Source organism: Lepidochelys kempii, chromosome 5, assembly GCF_965140285.1.
Source record: "Lepidochelys kempii isolate rLepKem1 chromosome 5, rLepKem1.hap1, whole genome shotgun sequence".
NCBI lineage: Eukaryota > Metazoa > Chordata > Testudines > Cheloniidae > Lepidochelys > Lepidochelys kempii.
In genome coordinates, this window is record NC_136384.1 from 109,069,761 (window position 1) to 109,089,176 (window position 19,416).

Below are 19,416 nucleotides of genomic sequence, written 5' to 3' on the forward strand. Positions count from 1 at the left end.
TAGCAGCATTCCCTATGTTTACCATGGATAATACCACTAACACAGTCAATATCTTACATAACAGTAAAATTTTAAAAACCAACTTTTAAATGTATCCATTGCAGATCATAGTTGGTGGCGATCAAATTATCTGGAATGTGTGTAATGTGATAAGAGTTGACAACTCTCCGTTAATATATCTTATAGGAACCTAGTACTTTCCACCTTCAGGTAAGTTAGCAATACATTAAAGTGCTGCTAAAGTCAGGAAAGTAACTGTAAAAGTGGCACACTTTACTCCCTGGGTGCATTTGCAGTAATGGTGCTTATTTTTCTTTTAGGGCTGGGAAGCTTTTACTACTTTTTACTCCTGCTAGCAGTGGCTGAGTGGTTAACATGTTGACTACAATCCTAGAGGTTACAGGTTTGAATCTTCCTTGATTTCACACTGAAAAGCCACCTCTAGTAAACCCAGCCTCAAAATGGGTGCCTGATCCATCAGGTTAGGGCAGTCAAAGGTGGTCAGATTAGATGCTGGCCTCATCACTCCCCTTGCATAATACTGCCTATGAAATTGACATGCGTTACCCTCATCAGTCTGATGACCCATTGGCTTTGGGGAACTTTGACTCCTGCTAGCTCTGAAAGACAGCTGAACTCTATTCTGGCTTACGTAAGGGCAACCAAATAGTTAACCATTGCACGTGTAAAGAGTGCACTTCACAGGGCAAGCTGAGAAGAATTAACACATCCAACTGAGCTCAAACTGTATTATGTAGGCCTATCATCTTTGCTATACTATTTGTTACACCTACTAGCCAGGGTGAAAAACAGCATATAGCCACACTTTAAAGGAAATTAATTTCAAATGGTAAAGATACATGGACCAATCAATCTCAAACTTCAGAGCTGAAGACCCATTGTCAGTGAGTATCATTGGAATACACAGCCACGCACCAAGCATTCCCTAACACTGTCATGATGTTTCAATTCTCAAGTTACATCAATATACGTCCCTGCATCTCTTTATTGCCATATGTGACGAAACAGCCCTGTAGGTCTTTCCTTCTTGCCAAGCTACTTCCTTCTACCCCCCATTCTCCCCCTTTTCTCTTCTGACAGCTCCTCTCTGTTTCCCTGCTCCTTCCGAGCTTCTCCCACTCCCCTGAATGCTAGAGGGAAAGTATTTTTGTCATCTTACTCATCACGAGGGCCCTACCAAATTCACGGCCATGAAAAATGCATCATGAAATCTGTGAAATCTGGTCTCCCACTGTGAAATCCCTTTTGTGTGCTTTTACCTTATACTATACAGATTTACAGGGGGAGACCAGTGTTTCTTAAACTGGGGGTCCTGACCCAAAAGGGAGTTGCAGGGGGGTCACAAGGATATTTTAGGGGGTTTGTGGTATTGCCACCCTGACTTCTGTGCTGCCTTCAGAGCTGGGCGGCTGGAGAGCGGCGGCTGTTGGCTGGGCGCCCAGCTCTGAAGGCAGCGCCCCATCAGCAGCAGTGCAGAAGTAAGGGTGGCAACACCATGCCATGCCACCCTTACTTGTACGCTGTGACCTTCAGAGCTGGGCGGCCAGAGAGCGGCAGCTGCTGACTGAGGGCCCAGCTCTGTAGGCAGCAGCGCAGAAGTAAGGGTGACAATACCATACCATGCCATCCTTACTTCTGTACTGCTGCTGGCAGCAGCTCTGCCTTCAAAGCTGGGCTCCCGGCCAGCAGCCACCACTCTTTCGCTGCCCAGCTCTGAAGGCAGTTCCACCATCAGCAGCAGTGCAGAAGTAAGGGTAGAGGTACCAGAATACCCCTCCAATAACCTGCTGACCCCTCCACAACTTATTTTTGGTCAGGACCCTTACAATTACAACACCATGACATTTCAGATTTAAATAGCTGAACTAATGAAATTTATTATTTTTTAAATCCTAAAACCGTAAAATTGACCAAAATGGACTGTGAATTTGGTAGGGCGCTACTCATCACTGACTGCTTAGGAGGAGGAGGCATTCTCTCGTTCATCTTCTGCCCGCATCCTACCCTCTTTAGTTTCTGTTGGAAGGAAAGGAGGGAGTATCCTCTCAAATCCTTATTTCCCTCTGTGATAGAGAGTAAATAATTTCCTTTCTCTCCCACTTTCCTTTTTAATATTACAATGGGCAACTTGGACAAAGGGTACACAAAATGTTCCAACATTTGCCGTCTTTCCCTCCCCAGCCTCTCTTTCCTTTTCCTGCTTCCTTTTTTCTTAGAAAGTGTCGAGTGAATTGAGGAAGAGAAAGAAGGTCTAACAAAAGTGAGAGAAACATCCTTTGTTTGTTTCTCCCTAGACAGAAAGTTGATTGGCAACATGTTAAAATCAAGTTCAGAAAACAGTAGACAACCTTTTAATCCCCAAAAGGGCCAGACTGCGGTCCAGCCCTACAAAGTTGGTCAGGAGGATAAGGGGAAATACACCTTCTCCCACTCCCTTCCCAGCCTCCCCACATCTCAGTTTCAGGCACAGAGGGACAGAAAGCAGTGTTGCCAACATCTGTATTTTTACTGTAATATGATTTTGGACCTCTTGCAATGATGTGGCAAGCTTTGGTTCTCATGCTATCAAGTCAAGAGATCACGAGTCCTGGGTCCCGGATCCACCACTGACTCCTGTTAATATTTTTCTTCCCTTCACAGCCTTTATTCTGAGCCAAGGTCTCATACTGGAACTCATAAAACGCAAAAGATCATTTCAGGCAGAGCTGGGGAAAAAACCCAACTCTCATCCACTTTGCTACAGTCTTTCAAAAGGAACATGGCAACTTAGATTTGCTTCCGTAATTCGTATTAACATACCGTGACTTTGTCTCATGTTTCAGCAGTTCAGCCACATAAGGTTTATGACTCTGCTAATGCTCTGCTAAGGGCTTGTCTTCCCTGCAGTATAGAGCAGTGGTCTCCAAAGCAGGGGGTGCACAAGACAATCGTTTGGAGGGCACAGCAGGAGGAGCACCGCCAGCATGAAAGAGCGGCGCGGCAGGAGGAGCACCACCGGAGGAAAAAAAAAGGGGGGGGCGGCCCTGAGTCCTCTGGCCCGTGGAGGAGCAGGGGCAGCCGCGCAGCCAGCGGCCAGAAAGAAGCGGCACTTTCCCCTTCAGGCCAGGGCCCCGGGGCCCCCTTAGCCCAGGGCCCTGAAGCCCCTCCATTCTGGGTGGCCCTGCCTGCCGGGGGGGGCAGCTCCCAGAATCGTGGCCACGGGGGTGGTGCTGTGCTGCCCAGAGGCACCTGCACACCCCCTGCACCAAACAGGAGCTGCCCCAGGTAAGTGCTCTGCACCTCCTGCCTGCCCCAGCCCTGAGCTTCCTCCCGCGCCCCAGCCCTGAGCGCCCTCCCACACCCTAACTCCCTCCCAGACCCCGCACCCCACCCTGAGCGCCCTCTGTTTCACAAAGTGTTAAACCAAGATTTTCAGAAATAATAAAGCATATTCAATCACATTCCTCTCACTAAAAATATTATTAATAATAATAATTTTTTTAGTGAGCATAAAGGTTTTTTGTACCGTTAAAAGAAAAAAATATTTTAAAAAATTGTTTATTTCATCTTTAGCCCATCATTTTTTAATTTCTATTTTTTGTGTGTTTTATAATTTACACAATATATTAGTACAGTAGTACATGTATATAATTTATACATAAATAAATATACATATATTGGGGGTGCGTGCTCAAAAAATTTTTACTGATAGGGGTGTGCGATCAAAAAAGTTTGGAGACCACTGGTGTAGAGGAAGGTACAACTCAAGTGTTGTCCCTAATCTGACTCCCAGGCACACACAAAAATCTCTAGCTCAAGTGGTGCTTTAAATTCAAGCCCACTTGGCCTGTCAGGAGGTGTAGGTTAAAGTCTGAGTGTTGCTGACGCTCAAGCTAGGAACGCAGTGGGGATTCAGCTCCTCTCTGCCGCTAATCCAAACATTGTGTGCGGCTGAGGAGCTGTTTTGCAGTGTGGCTGCTCTCACTCAAGCAAGGCTAACTTGAGCGGAGATAACTTGAGTGAACACTGCAATAAAGACAAACCCTAAGGCAGCTGGTTCTTTAGCTGCCACATCACAAACTCACCTCCATGCTTTGCACTACATTTTAAGCAACATGCACTGAGCAGAGAGTGGGTAAAGAGAGAGCAAGGAATAGGCAGAGTCTTGACTCCACACATCACAATACACTGACTCAGCACAAAGGGAAGGTGGAAGGGAGTAATCTGCTATGGGTAAGGGGCAACATCAGATTACTTCCCTCTGCAAGTGAGGCAAGAGCAGAGAAGGAATTGTGATTCAGTGGCACAGAGACTCACCACCCTTTACAGAGAGTTGTCCATAAAGGCACAAATCAAGCCCCTACATTGCAAAGTGACAACCCAGCTATCTTCCACCCCGGCTAGTAAGCTTAAATCCTCAGCAAGCTGAAAATAATTACACATACACACTTTGCCTGGCACTAAGAAACTGAAATAAAACAAAGATTTTAGCCCCCTGAAGCAACTTAAAAAACAGACTGAAATTTCTCTATTTAATAAGACATAAAATATTGTAAAAAGCGTGGCGGTAAAACAAAGCCATACTAAATATTTGATTTTACAGGCACTGTGTTACATTAGGTTTCATACTCCACTCCAAGCATTATGTTCTAGCACGCAAGGTGGATTCCAATGGTGCCTCTGAGTATAGGAAAAATAAGCACAGTTTGTTTAATTCCAGTACCAGTAGAGTTCAGTGGATTTAACTAGTTAGGAAGTAAATCCACTGTGGATATGTTATAGAACAGTTCTTAGCTTCCAGATACGAGATTCAAAAATATTTTGTGTTATTAAATTGTTTTAATTTGCTGCAGAAGCAGGCACTATAAATATTAGCACTACTTGCATTACTGCAGGGTTTGTATTAGTCACGGACCAACATCCACCAGTCAGATGCTGTACAAACACACAACAAAAAGATAGTATCTGCCCCAAGGAGCTTACAATCTAACTATAAGACAAGAGACAACATATCGATACAGACAGAAAGACAGGGGAGTACAAGTAAACAATAAGACAATATTGGTCAGCATGATAAGCAGTGGTCTCAGCGCACCAGGAGCCTAATCATTGTCTAGGTTTTTTTGTAGGCATCAGACGAAAGGAGGGTTTTGAGAGAGGATAATGCATTAGTTTTGTGGATGTTTATGGGAAGCTCCTCCCAAGTGGGAGAGTGAGTCTGGGAGAAAGAATGACAGTGTTATCTGAGAATGTGACAAGTGAACAGTGGAGCCTGTCATAATGGGCTGACTAGAGGTGAGGTTAACATCTAGATAGCAAATGAGAGTTGATAGCTAGGGCGGAAACAGGCCATAAAGGGCACTAAAAGTGAAGGCAGCTTATGTTTGATGTGAGAGAGAAGGGGGGATGTAAAGAGGGAGATGACATGGTCAGAGCGACAGGGTAGGAAAACAACTTTCCAGCAGCATTCTGAATGGATATGAGCAGGTCACGACTGGATCTGTCAAGGCCAGAGAGAAGGGTATTATACCAATCAAGATGCAAGATGATGAGAGCGTGGATGAAAGTTTTATCTGTGTGGACAGATAGGAAAGACCGTATCTTAGAGACTTTATGCAGAAAGAATTGGCAAGATTTGACATATATGCAAGGACCTAGAGAGAGGTTCTAAGTCAAAGATGATGCCCAGGTTATGGGCTTGTCTATGCAACTCATGCAGATGCATTGCCCCCATGCTCCTGGCTCAGTCAGGAAGAGGCCTCCACCACTTTCCCCTGAGAGGACTAGGGAAAGAAGAAGGGCTCATAATTCCTCCCCGACTGGGACTGGCCACAGTGTTTCCCAAATTCACAATAACCAGCATCTGTCCCTTCCTCCTCAGGGCCCTGAGTGGGTCTTTTCACAGCAAGGAAGTAGCAGCGTGGGCTTGGAAGGAAAAATCAGGTCTGTTTTAGTCATGTTGACCTTGAGCTGACAGCTAGACAGCCACAAGCAGGATGACAAAGTTACAGACCATGATATTAGTTTGGAAAGAAGGAGATGGGTCTGGAGCAGAGAGACAGATATATATAAGTCGTCAGCATGGAGATGGTAGTTGAATTTATGTTTGTGGAGGAGAGTACCCAGACAAAGTGGGGAGGGAGAAGAGAACGGGACCAAGGTCCTGTGGAACCTGCTCAGAAATCTGGAGAGCAGATGAGGAGGGTTCTCTAGTCTAAAGGACATACTGAGGAAGTGAATAGAGAAGTCAAAGGAGAACAGAGTCATGAAGCCAAGGGAAAACAAGACTTCAAGAAGAGCATGCTCAACTGTGTCAAAGGTGGCTGACAGGCTAAGGAGGATGAGGATGGTTTTGAGCTTTAGCTAGGAACAGGTCATTGGACACTTTATGAAAGCTGTTTCAGTGGAGCGCAAGCAGCAAAACCTGGACTGGAGAGGGTGTCAGATGGAACTGGAAGAGGAGAACTCCAGACAGTGATATGATAGAAGAAAAATGCAATATGCAGCACTTGAACATTGGAGAACTTTTTATTTTAATAGTGTAAAATACCACCTTTCACCCTGGAATTCTGATCTCCCTACAGAATAGCACTTACTGTTCTTATTTCCATTATAATCTTGTATGCAAGAAAAAGATATACAGTTATACTCCATACAATATGGGGTTATTTTAAATTAAATAATCGCTGAAGCACAGCCTGCATTAACACAGTAAAGATATTTAAATTAAGATTCTTGTTAATTTTTTCTGAATTGCTCATGTATAGAACCTATCATAACACCTTCCCATTCCTCCTTAAAATATTTAATATCTCTTTTGATGTCCACAGTAACAAATGTCAGTCTTTGCTGTTTAAACCTGATATGAACATGTCATTACTAAACCTTCACTTTGCTTGAGAGATAACGTCCTCTGTAGAATTACATTTTATTAATTATCATTATTTTTTAAATTTGACTCTAGTACAAAGAAAGAATCTGCCTGCCAGAAATGTATTTTGTTGTAATCAGTGGGTCAGTCAAAAGAAATACTTCCATAAATTTAAACCAGTTTGCTGGATTTTTTTTTTCTTTCCTTTTATTTTATGTGGGAGATGTGGAAAACCCGGCTTCTCTCATTACCTTGTTTTGCATAGAAGACATTCCAGAGAAATAGTTTTTCCAAACTTAATACTGCAATTATCAGACTGAGCCATTGTGGATAATGGGCAAAGGGCCAAGAGGTGTATGCACCAACCTTTGGGCAACAGGATCTGAGCAAGTGATCCTAACACAGCCTGTACACATGCAGTACTTGACGGCAATGTGTTTTCTCTAACTTTTGAGAAAGTTCGTCACCTTCACACACATCCAAATGCTGAAATATTGATTCCAGTTTTTAAATGATTAAGATTTAAAAATCCAAATTTTTTGAGGCAAATATATTTTAAAATCATTACTTCTTGCACTAACTTGTGCTATATAGGCCTAGTTCTCAAATGACTTCAAAGCTTACCTGTCATGTCTGGTTTTACAAATCTTTAACCAGGCCTTTTAGTGTCTTTTGATTTAATTATACTTTTATGAATAGAATGCCTGTTTATACTCTGTTGTATACTGTCTAATACCAAAATCTAAAATTACTTCCTGGAATCACGAAACACCATATTTTTTCATTTAAACCATTCTGATGCTGAACAATTCATAAAGAGTAAGTAGGGATCCAATCAATATATTAAAAAGATGTTTTTTTATAAAAATCATAAATATGTCATATCGTGACACGTTTGTGTTTTTTAAAAGGGGGAATGCAAGGTAATATCTGGAAAACTTCTCAGTAAGGGGATCAGTTAGGCTGTGGTGTCACTCTCAAGGGAAGTGAAGAAAGCCCAAGCCTCTGTAAACACTGCACACAACACCAGGAAATGTGCTGTAGGAAGCCCAGAAGGGACTGATTTTATAAAATAGGTAATCTAATATGCTGGATCGCCTAATAGGTCTTTTCTATCTCTACAGCTCGCATGATTTCAACAATTCTTGCCACTTCTATTGCTGCTTTCATCAGAGAATCTGAAAGCCCTTTATAAACATTAAGGGCCAGATTCCTTACCATGAGTAGTACCTCACTGCTCCAGGGAGCCCATTAATTTCAGTGGGACTACTGGTGGTATAAGGTATTACTCAGTGTGAGTAAGGGTGTTGCCAAATAAGCCTGATAACACTATGTAAAATAGGTCATGGTAAATAACATTAATACACTGTACTGCTTATTTCTGATTCTTTTATTAGTGTGTTTTCGTATAGTACAGGAATGAACATTCTCACAAGGAGTCAGAGTTTCTCACAGGACAATGGCGGAGCGGGGAAGGAGAGAAGGGAATGATGCAAATACTGAAGCAGCTAACTACACCAATGTTAGTTGCAGAAGTTGAATGCAGCAGGTCCTATCTACATTACAAATATAATGAAGTCAGGGGATTGGATTACAATATGGCTGTCCCTGACCTGGTTACGTGGTTAAGACTGAGCTTTTACTACACTCTGCAATTGTGTTGTAACAAGGTCAGGGGACAACCAGGTAGTAACCCAGTCCCTTGACCCTCACATTGTAACTGGGCCCCTGACCTGACAGGATTCATAGTATAGTTGGGGTCACACAACAAAACCTTAATATGCTGCTGTAATTTTAAGAAGGGAAAACTCACTTTAATTGAATGACACAGTGCCATCGGATTGATTCCCCTGAAGCCACAGCAAGAAATGCAAAGAGAAGGAATAAAACTTATGTATACAGCATCTTCTGTTCCAAAGGATCTTGAAGTGTTTCACAAACTACAGACACTATTTTAAAAAATGGGTCAATTGGAGCTGGGTGTTTAGCACTTTAAAAATCAAGATTACTGATGTAGTGCCTAAATAAGAATTTAGCAGTCTAACTTTAGGAACCTATTTTTGAAAAATGTTAGACTATGTATCTATAGGACTAGGAATCATTTTACCCACCACATCAATGTGGCCACCTCTGGAGTAAAAATCAATAGCAATTTTACAATACACAGCAACATTATAGAACAGATTAGAAAGTAAGGTACCATAACCAGCTGAAAATATTGGGGGAATTCACAGGCTAAAACTCCTTTTCTTGTGAGAAGTGTCGTGGAATTGATGAAGACTATACATTGTCAAGATCTCATTTTAAAGATGCCACCTCCCAGCTGCACACTGCCCCATGACACCATACTGCAACACAGGTACAGTACTGAGAGATTCAGAGAGAAGAGTATCACCTTCTCAGGGTGTCCTCAGAGAGAGGGAAAAAGGTATGTTCTTGACTTGGGTTAGCTAAATTGGGTTAAAACAGTAGTGAAGCCAGACCAACTCACGTTTTAACTTGGGTTAGCAGTGTGAGTTAAAGCCTAGGTTAAACTTGAGCTGCTAACCCAAGTTAATAGCCGAGTTGTCATGTCTTCACTTCTATTTTAACCCAGGTTAGCTAACCTGAGTTGAGAACGTACCTTTTCTCCTCCCTCCCCCCAAGTGAAGATATGCCCTCAATCACTGACATTACCACTTGTAGTATTCTAGGAAGGGAGAGTTTCAAAAAATGTCGAGCCCTGACCACCCCAATCCTTGCAACTTAATTTGAAGCTTAACTTTAAACTGATCAAGATCACAATCCGACATGGTATGGCTGCAGGCACACAGGAAAAAGCAAGCACATACATATTAAAATATCCACTCCCAGGTTGATAAAGCTAAATTCAAAACGGTTCTGATAGCACTTGTTTGTTTAAATAAAATTCTGCCTAAATCCCCAAACTAATATTATGGCATCATTGCCTGCTCAAGAAAAGCTGCTTACAGTGGTGAGGCAAGGGAGTTTTACAATGAAACTTCTCTTCTATTCCTATTAATTAGAGGGTCAATTCCTCACTCACAAGAGGGTAACTTGCAAGACAATAAAAATAAAGCAACCATCTGTGCTCAGAATCACTCAGAACTCAAGGAAATTTGCTGATTAAATTTTGAAAAGACTTGTAAAGGCTGAGATCACCTGTTCTTTAAATTCTGAAGCTGTATGTTATAAAAATGAAATCACCAAATTCTTCTTTCTAAATGGCTAATAATGGAGAAATTATTATACAGGATTTACGGCCTAATCCAGGGGAATATAGTCCCCATGGCTGCTGGCCCAAGGAAGCACTCAGACAGCCTGGTTGGCTCTGTGGCCACAAGAGATATTTGCATATTCAGAGGTTTGCCCAGCCAGCATGAATAGGAATAGAAAGTGGTCTCCATTCCCTCCGTGCCTTCAGGTTTCCCTACAGTCTCCATCTTTCTTGGGTCCTCAAAATTTATTTACAACCCTGCATTTGATTTTATTTCCATATCCCAGGAACTTGGGGAGGAAAGAAGGAAGAGTTAGGTCTTTTGCTATGTTAATATTGCTGGTTATTAATTTATTTATTCTGATTTAACGTTTTTAAAAATTCCCATATGAAAGTTCTTCAGGCCATAGCAATAATTACACTTATAATAACCACTCAGCAGTATTGATACTAATGTACAAATAAATCAACTCTGCAAGCCAGCAGCCTTAACTAACCAAAGAGAGTAACAATTTACCTCATCCAGTAGTCTGTAAGAATGGGAAAACTCCAGAAACGCTTCTATACAGCGGTAGGGAGCCTGGATTCTGTAGTTAAATACTGGAGTTGTCAGGGTTGGTCCTTATATCAACATTTTTATTAATATTTCTGGGTCTTTGGGGCTTTTGACTTCCCTTGGCAATTTTTACATGTCTCACATATGAACTTAATGGAGGATCATGTCCTTTCTCTTCAGTGCACACTTTCTCTTCTGCATGTCTCTGTATGCATTGCAATGGACAAGGGCTTGTGGTCTGGCTCATTTACCTAAGGTTGCTTTAGGCTATGAATCCAATACAAAGAGAAAGAAAGAGTGGGTGGCAAGGGGCTTTAACAGTTCTGTATACTACAACAGTGTTCAAATTCATAACTGGGGACCAAGAGAGTCTCTGACTTGGGTGGGGTTCATCTGTCTCTTTGGATATTGCAAAATTATCCCTGCAGAGAGGTGACCTTTAAAACTAGACTCATAAAGAGACTCCTTAAGAACAAGTTTGGTGCTTTTGAAATGTACCACATGAAAGATATTGAAAAATAAAACTTAAAGGAGGACACCCCTGGAATCCTACTACAAAAGCTACATACCACTCCCACCGCAAGCTACACAATCTTAACACTGTATTATACTATCAAAACATTCAGTGTATTTTTAGGAATATATTTTAAAGAATTCCAGCAAGTGCACTTAATGGTCTTTTGTTTGGCAAGTGGTGTTGCCCTCCCTCCTTGGTTAAGAAGGCAAATTACCAGACACCCTAAAGAACGCAGTAGTCTAGCCAAACCTAGAAAAACCCATTCTTAATACCAACAGCCTCGCCAGCTACTGCTCAGTTTCCAACCTCCTTTTTCTTGGCAAAATCCTTAAGAAAGTAGTGGCATCCAAACTCTAACACCACCTAATCTCTGCCAACATGCTGGCTCCTTCATATCCAGGCATCAGATCAAAACATGATACAGGAATGGACCTTCTGGCACTGATGGTCAACATTCTCCTGGCCTTGAACAGAAATCAAACCTCTATGCTTACATGCTCTGTGGCCTTTGACACAATGACTATATGGTGCCAATGAAACACATTTGAGGTTTAATGGCAGTGGGACAGCAGTTATTCCTCTCTGAAAAATCTCATAATGATGAACCTCTCCTCATTACCTCGTACAGTCTTGTAGAGTCCCACAAACCTCAATGCTTTCTTCCCTCCTCTTTAACAACTACGTAAGACGCTATGGGGAAATCATGCAATGCTCATGAGTTCACGTATCATCAATGTGCAGACGACACCCAGATGTATGCCTGCCCAACCCTCCTCTGTAGTCAGAGCAAAGGATTCAAGTGAGGCAAGATATAGCCTTCTATTTTTCAGGGACAGCTAGTTCATTTACAGGAGCACTCCCTCCCTACAGTCACCTAAGTCCACCCCTCCATATTGCAGAAGTTTGAGAGGGGCAGGTTTGTTTGTTATTTTCCCTTCCAAGCCAGATCAACCTTTCCTCTGGCTAGGCTGGCCTGCCATGGTGCCAGCATCCATGACTCCCTGAGGACTGCACAACTTGGTCATGGACATTTATTGCTGGATTATGTCCACAGTTGTAACTGAGATAAGTACAGTGAACTTATTCAGTGTAGGATCACCTGAAACCAAAAAGAAATGATACCTACAAAAATTATAGCCTCATATTGACTGGTCACAAAAAGTGTAGTTAATGCTGAGTTCCCCGTTTTCCTTTTTCCATTTGCTCTTGGCTAAAAGATCATCCTTAACTTCACCTCTTTTGCACATAGGTATTCTTTCTCTATATCATTATATACTGTCATGTAATACAATGTAGTCTATGTACAGATATGGATCCAAGCCTTAATTTTCATTCTTAAAACTATTATTTTACATGATGCTGAGGTGATGTTGGTGGAGTAAGGGAAGAAGGCAGAAGAGAATGTAGAGAGCAGGAAAGGAATAGGTGTCAAGGCCGGGAGACACCTATGACGGGGGAGATCTTACGCTTGCAGGAACATCTCCCTGCTGATTCCCTAGTTATTTCTTATGTGACGGCAGCAATGGCTCTTAGCCTGCACTATAGGTCTCATAAACTGGGAGTGTATAGACTGTCAGTCCTAATTCAGCCTTCTGCCCTTGACCAGGAAGCAAGTCCTCAGCTGTTTCAAACTCACCTTCACAGAGTCATTATCTTGTAAGAGTAGATAGCTTTACTTTACCTTTTATAAGGTAGGGACTTTTCCGTCTTAAAATTAGACATAAGGACGACTAGTTACAACACTCTTTTTACACTGGTTTCTATACTAACAGTCTATTATTATAATTTTGTTAGGGTAGAAATGATAGGCCACAACTAGAGATGAAGGCCCCATTCTGCAAGGTGCTGCACAATACAATAAAATGAACCTGTGTCCCAAAGAGCTCTCAATCATGATACTTTATACATTAATATTTGATCATACAGATCAGTTTTATTTGAGATAACACCTTTGCTTTCTAACAATGTGCCCAACATGTCTATAATCACTTCACAAATGTTTATTTTTCTTTGAAAACAAAATTCTTATTTTTCAGCATACATGCAGAGTCTGTATTAAACCATAGCACACAATAGTACATACAGTCATGTAAGCTTGTAATACAAATTCCACTTTGTGATTGACATATGTTGTGTTTTATGATAAATAATGCCATGACATAATAATGGCTACATAAGCAGGATGAGATAAAGTCAATCATTTGTCTTTAAATCTGTACTTCCTGACGTTTGTATTGCCTGATTTCTCAACCTTAATGTTGCATTAATTAATTATTAATTATTATTATTATTATTATTATACAAACACATACACAATAAATATATTTAAAATGGCAGATGAGTATTACAAAAACATTTGGATTCTCTCTGGAGCTTGCACAAATAGATTATTAAAACATAATCTTTATTAGAGACTAAACTATTTTTTGAAGGCTCAACAATTTGAGTTTTGGAAAATTCCAACTTTCTTCCAGGAAAATAAAGTAAAGGACTTAGAAGAACTTTCCATGCTGTTGGAATTTAAGCTTTTTTGTTGTTGCTTTTGCATTTTTAAAGCACTACACAATATAATTTGTGCTATAATCATATTTTGTAGTGAAATAAAAAACAAATCAGATATCCCACAAAATTTGGAGGGAAACAGTATCAAGGTCTCTCAAAAAAAGTGGCTTCAAACTTTAATGTAAACCAAAATGATCCTCAGCTAGAAACCTATATCCATATTAAAGAAATCTCATACTATAGAGGTACTCTGCTTTGTAAATTTTAAAAAATTACAGATTATCCTGTATTTATTTTTTTGTTTTTTATGTTATATAATCAATTTGCTTTTGCTTTTTTTTTTAACATTATATAACCAGGAATTCTCCCATTTTACTGCAACATGCTACAAGAAGCTTTAATCAACACCTAATACTAAACTATTTCAGAGTTTCCAGTGTAGGTTGTTGCTCCTCATCTGCATCCAGAAAATATGTATGTACATGCAACATTCCAACATCACCCAGCTAGCTCTTAATCAGATTGATGCTGGCATTCACTCAGTTATTAGAAAAAAAGCAAATGACATTAACCCTAAATTCATTCCAGACAGACACCTTTGCTAAGGGCCGAAATAAGAGGATACAGTAATGCTTCACTTGGAGGGGTGTCTCTCATGACCAACAAAGAAAAATGCTAGGGAGAGGAGGACTCTAACATTATTTGTGTTGTCTTACCCTGTGAATAATTATACAAAAACAACGTTATTTAAAAACCAAGATTGAAGCTCTGAAGCAGATTTACCAGACTTTGGATGGAATAGCTCATTCTCAGCCCTAGAATGACTATATCAAAATATTTAGTGTTTAGCCTAAACAATGTGGAAGGCAAAGTCTAGTGTTGATTTTCTTTTGATTCCTTTATTTTTAGTGAAATTCTCGTGGAGACAATTCACATATAATCACTGGAATCACTTAAAAGAAACCCAACTACTAACAATGGAGCTTTTAAAACTATTGTGAGTTGACAACCTTGTATATAAGCTAAGCATATGTATATTTATAATGCATGCATAAAATAAAATTGCAGCAACAAACATTCTTGTAGACTTGGTCACTAACTTTAAAGACAGAGCAATATTGTTATTGCCTTGGTACAGCAATAACTTCAGCCTCTGGAGGCCTTTATCAGAGTACTGAGATTCAGGATGTTGCCTCCTATCCCTTAGCCCAACCCCCACTTCTTAACTTTTAAGAAGCAGGAACAGAAAGAAAAATTCCTGTGATTAAATGAATCTTGATGAAACTACAATCAAGGAATTTGCCACTTCAAAAGAGCTAATATAATCTCAGTGTGTCCTGATTATATGTACTTAGCAGTGCAAAATAGGTTGCTGACCAATTATGCACTCTTTTAACTATTAACAGTAGTATCTTTGTTCTCAAACAATGTTACATTGCACATGTCCTGGAACTCATATTTACCTGGTGGATTCTTGGCAGGATCATTGTGGCTTGGACTTCCTGATTGTCCAGAATCTACAAAGAAATCAAATAAATGTTTTAATAATTTGTTTTGAAAGTATCTCACAACCCTTATGAAGCTTCTTTAAGAACAAAGTATTAATTTAATTATAAGGTCATTTCCCTGCCTTTCTACATGAAGACATTTCTGTAGAAACATACTGTGTGACAGCCAAGTGGTTACATGCACACAGGTCATACAGTATGAGAAAACCAATATTAATGAGAGATCATTGGAGTACTAACCAGAAAAAGGAAAAGAACCAGAAGAGAAAGGCTTAATATTATTTTCAGAGGTGATCAAAGAGGGTGGGTGATCAACCAAAACTGAAGAAGAATGCCCTCCAGGCAAATACTCAGAGCGTAGACATCAACACAGGGGTCAGGAAGAAATACCCTCCATCCTCCCATATGTGCAACCCTGCATAAGTAGCTAGGTGGGTTTGGGTAGCAGGTTTTACATCTTCCTCTGAAACATTTGGTATTGCCACTGTCAAGACAGAATAATGGACTAGGTGGATGATTGGAGTACTCTGATATGACAATTCCCATTTGCTGCTCCTTTCAGGCATCAGGCATTGGTCACTACTGAAGGCAAATTACTCTATCTGATGGCCCAATGGTCTGACTTGATATAGTGCAACTCCTGTGTTCTGGTTCTGCCTACAGTGGGCACCGTGAATGGAACAGATGTAGCATGCCAAAAGTGACAAAAACAAACCCCGCATCCTATCTGCTAGTTATATCCACATTGACATCTACAGAAGAAAAGTAAGTGAAGTGCATTCTGCTCTGGATGTATGTGCATAAGGCATGAAGAGAAGAATACAATCTGATGTATACGTAGCAGATGCTAAGTACATCCTCATTCATAAAAATGATTATAACTATTCTTTGCTACATTCCCACAGCAGCAATATAAGTTACATCTTCCCTAAACATTTATATGGCTATATTTGGTCAAGAGCCCTCACTCCACCACCACAAAGTATCATTTACAAAATACAACCTGCAGAGAAAACTTAAATACAGAAAAGACAGGAAACTAAAGCAGAGGTACTTTTACTTCCTTTTTAATTCAAGATTAAACCTTTCCACAACAATCTGTTGCTCTCTCTATATATATATATATTAAAACATCCAGCAGTGTCATAATCTGAATTTAAAAAAACACCATTGCCCTACTATGCAGCATTACTCAGTAATAGCATAGGTGTACACGTGTATGGCATGGGAACATAGAAATTGCCATACCAGACTAGGTCCTGCCCCTTGGAGCAGCCAATGCAGGATCCTTCAGAGGAAGGTGTACCCCAATCCAAAAAGAACCTAAATATACAACAACACACCATGAGGGGGAATTTCTTCCTGACACTGCTAGTAGCAAATGATCAAGCTTCTACATTGAAACAGGAGGGCTGATAATTTTAAAATAGTTAGAGTCATTGCACATGCTACCATTAAACATAAAATTCTGACATATATTTATGCCTGGAGGAGGAAGAGGGTCAACATCCACCCCAATTTGCCTTCATAGCTGCTGCTACTGTTGGTACACAGGCTGCCCATCAGCAAGCCCTGCCTATTTAACACAGGGGACATTTCCTCCATAGCTCCAGGGGTTGCCTCCAACAACACATCCCCCCACAGCTCCATCGCTGGAGATGCTTTAGAACGTTTCTATCTTGTTCTGCTTTTCCAAAGGCAATTACTAGTTTGGCCTTGAAATGGGTTTGTTTCCTCACTTGTCGCTTCTTCTGCCAAACTACCTGAGATTGGAGATCACTTCTTTTCTCTGGTCAGATTATGTTAGATGGGCAGAGGCTTTAAAACCTTTTTTCCTCACCCTCGCCACGGGTCCTATCTTGGGCAATTTAATATTTTATGACATTCTATTTAAACAACTCTCCCAAACTAATGCAGATATCTGTGAATGGTAGATTAAAATGTCTAGCAAACAAAAGGAAAAACAGAGTGGCCTCAGTGAGGACCTCTCTTGTCTCTCAGTTCCCATCACTTTTCTTTATAGCTACAAGAGCTCGTAATGCAGGATGAGTCATTGATAACTTATCCTTTCCTCTACCACTATTCTAAGGTCTCACTAAAATATGTATAATCTGCTATCCAAGTTTGAAGGCATGGTTTGATTTGTCAGAATCTAAAATAGATTTATTTAGTTTATATAAGCTGATTCTATAGAAGAAATATATAAGGGAAAAATCCATGCAAGTAAAAATACAGACTTGAAGCTGTACAGCGCTTGTTAAAGTTCTGGTAGGTAATCTATATCATAAAACTGAATCACCAGAAAATAACGCTAGGTCATGTAATACAAGAGTTCTGAGGGTTATCAAAGGTTTTGGAAGAAATGAATATATAAAAATGCTATTAGAAATTGCATTAGAATAAAAATTAAATTCCTCATTATCAACATATGATGCGATAGTTTCCCAACTGTACAGAACCCACACAGGAAACACCACTAACCTTTTGTCATGGAATTTTTTTCTGCATTCTTCCATCAAAGAACTAAAGTCCCCAAGCACAAAGGATGAGAGGGTGAGGCCCCCCCACAACTCTGAATGCCCATGGTTTGCTTGGAACACAGGCCTTCCTGCAGGCCTGCCCTCTACTCTCTGGCAGCTTGGGACACCTAGAACTCTCTTGGTCATAGCTACCCCCAGAACCACTCTTTCCTGGGAACTCTGCTGGGTGCCATGGAGACAATAAGTGCCCCACCCAGACCCACCACCAGTTTTCCAAAGCCTGATGATCCACCATCACTGATGTCAAGACCCTCCCAACTCACCTTTCCGGGTAGAATGGATAGATCTGTGCATGAAAGTTCTCCTCCACAGACGAGTCCCAGGGACATAACTAGAACTCAAGTTATCAGATACCTTTCCATTTTGACTCTACAGCAGTGAATCTTAGCACAGTACTTCTTTCTACCATCCCTTAACTGTTACTGTCTCATTGCCAAAAGATCAGGAACTAGTTACAAAAGTGGTATGATGTCACAAAGGGGAGCTGAATTTTTTTTCTTCTTCCAAATTTATATTTTTACAGGTCTAACCTACATTACCAAAGACTACAAGAAAAATATATTAATGTTCTGGACTGCCTTTAAATTTGTTGGAATTAATATTTCATTAGTATTTCTAGCTTTTTTAGGTTATTGGTTAATCAGAAAACATTAGGTTGAAACTTTGGCTTCTTTAACATCTTGAACTAATGATAAGAAAGTGTTTGAGTGTAGAGAACTAGGTGATTTGAATGATGTTACTATAGAGAAGCCACTGTTTCTTGAATAAACCTACATTGATATATATGGTATTGTTCTTTATAAGTAATTTTATAACCAATTGCTAATAATTAGCACTGATCAAAGTCCTTTTGTGTATTGTATTCCCATCTGTAACTCTTAATTTTCTGAACTGCCTAAAATATTTTTGAGATGTTGCTTTAAATGTAGTTCTTTGCATTGTATGCATATGCTTTGTGTTTGCATTTTTTGGTAAGATACCCTGTAATTATTTTGCAAAATACAAAACAATGATATTTAAACTTAAATCAGCTAAGTTTCAATGTAATGCCAACTTTTTTGGGGGGTGGTGGGGTGCTGAAAAGGGACCGATTATGAAGGACTTGCTCCCACTGTGCAAATAAATGCTAATGCATATAAACGGTTCACTATCTGGCACTAAGTATAGCATTATTCTAATATACATTCTCTATTTCTGCAAATACGGTCTCTGATTATATAAATTAAAGCTAGCACAGAGGATTAATGGTTTTACATACCAGAGGTCCAAGGGTAAAGTCACTGCAGATGTGTAGATAACTGAGGTGTTAACTGGGTGGCAGATGCATATAAATACAAAGTACAGAGGGGGTACCTGGGAGTTCAGATAGACTTTATACTGGATCAATTTTTCACTTTGAGCCCTACCTGAAAATAACCATTATAGTCTCATGCTGTTCCCATTCACTAAAATGCACACAGAATGAGATTTCTTTAGCTCTTGCAGAGCAATATGCCTTTAGCTTTACTCTGTCACTTCCTGCCAATGTGGAAACCTTCAGGATTTTTAAACTTAATTTTTTTATATTAGTAATTTTTTAAAATTCCAATATTAAAACACGATTATTATAGAATTTTCCACAATTGCAGATACAAGTGGTTGACCTATTCATTACAATTTATAAAATCAGATTTGGCTTTTTATTCTCTTAATTGTCTACTGCCAA

The 19,416-nt window shown here is 40.1% G+C and overlaps 1 protein-coding gene across 8 annotated transcripts in view; it reads right to left on the reverse strand.

Moving 5' to 3' along the window:
- Nucleotides 1–19,416, reverse strand: part of NFIB (nuclear factor I B) — a 227,284-nt gene that overhangs the window by 81,335 nt on the left and 126,533 nt on the right. For all 8 annotated transcript variants that reach the window (XR_012159114.2, XM_073345413.2, XM_073345412.2 and 5 more), the window contains exon 3: nt 15,127–15,180. Coding sequence is in view for 7 of the 8 variants with exons in the window: in XM_073345413.2 (XP_073201514.1) it covers nt 15,127–15,180 (54 nt within the window). In the remaining variant the exon portion in view is untranslated. The remainder of the gene's footprint in view (nt 1–15,126; nt 15,181–19,416) is intronic.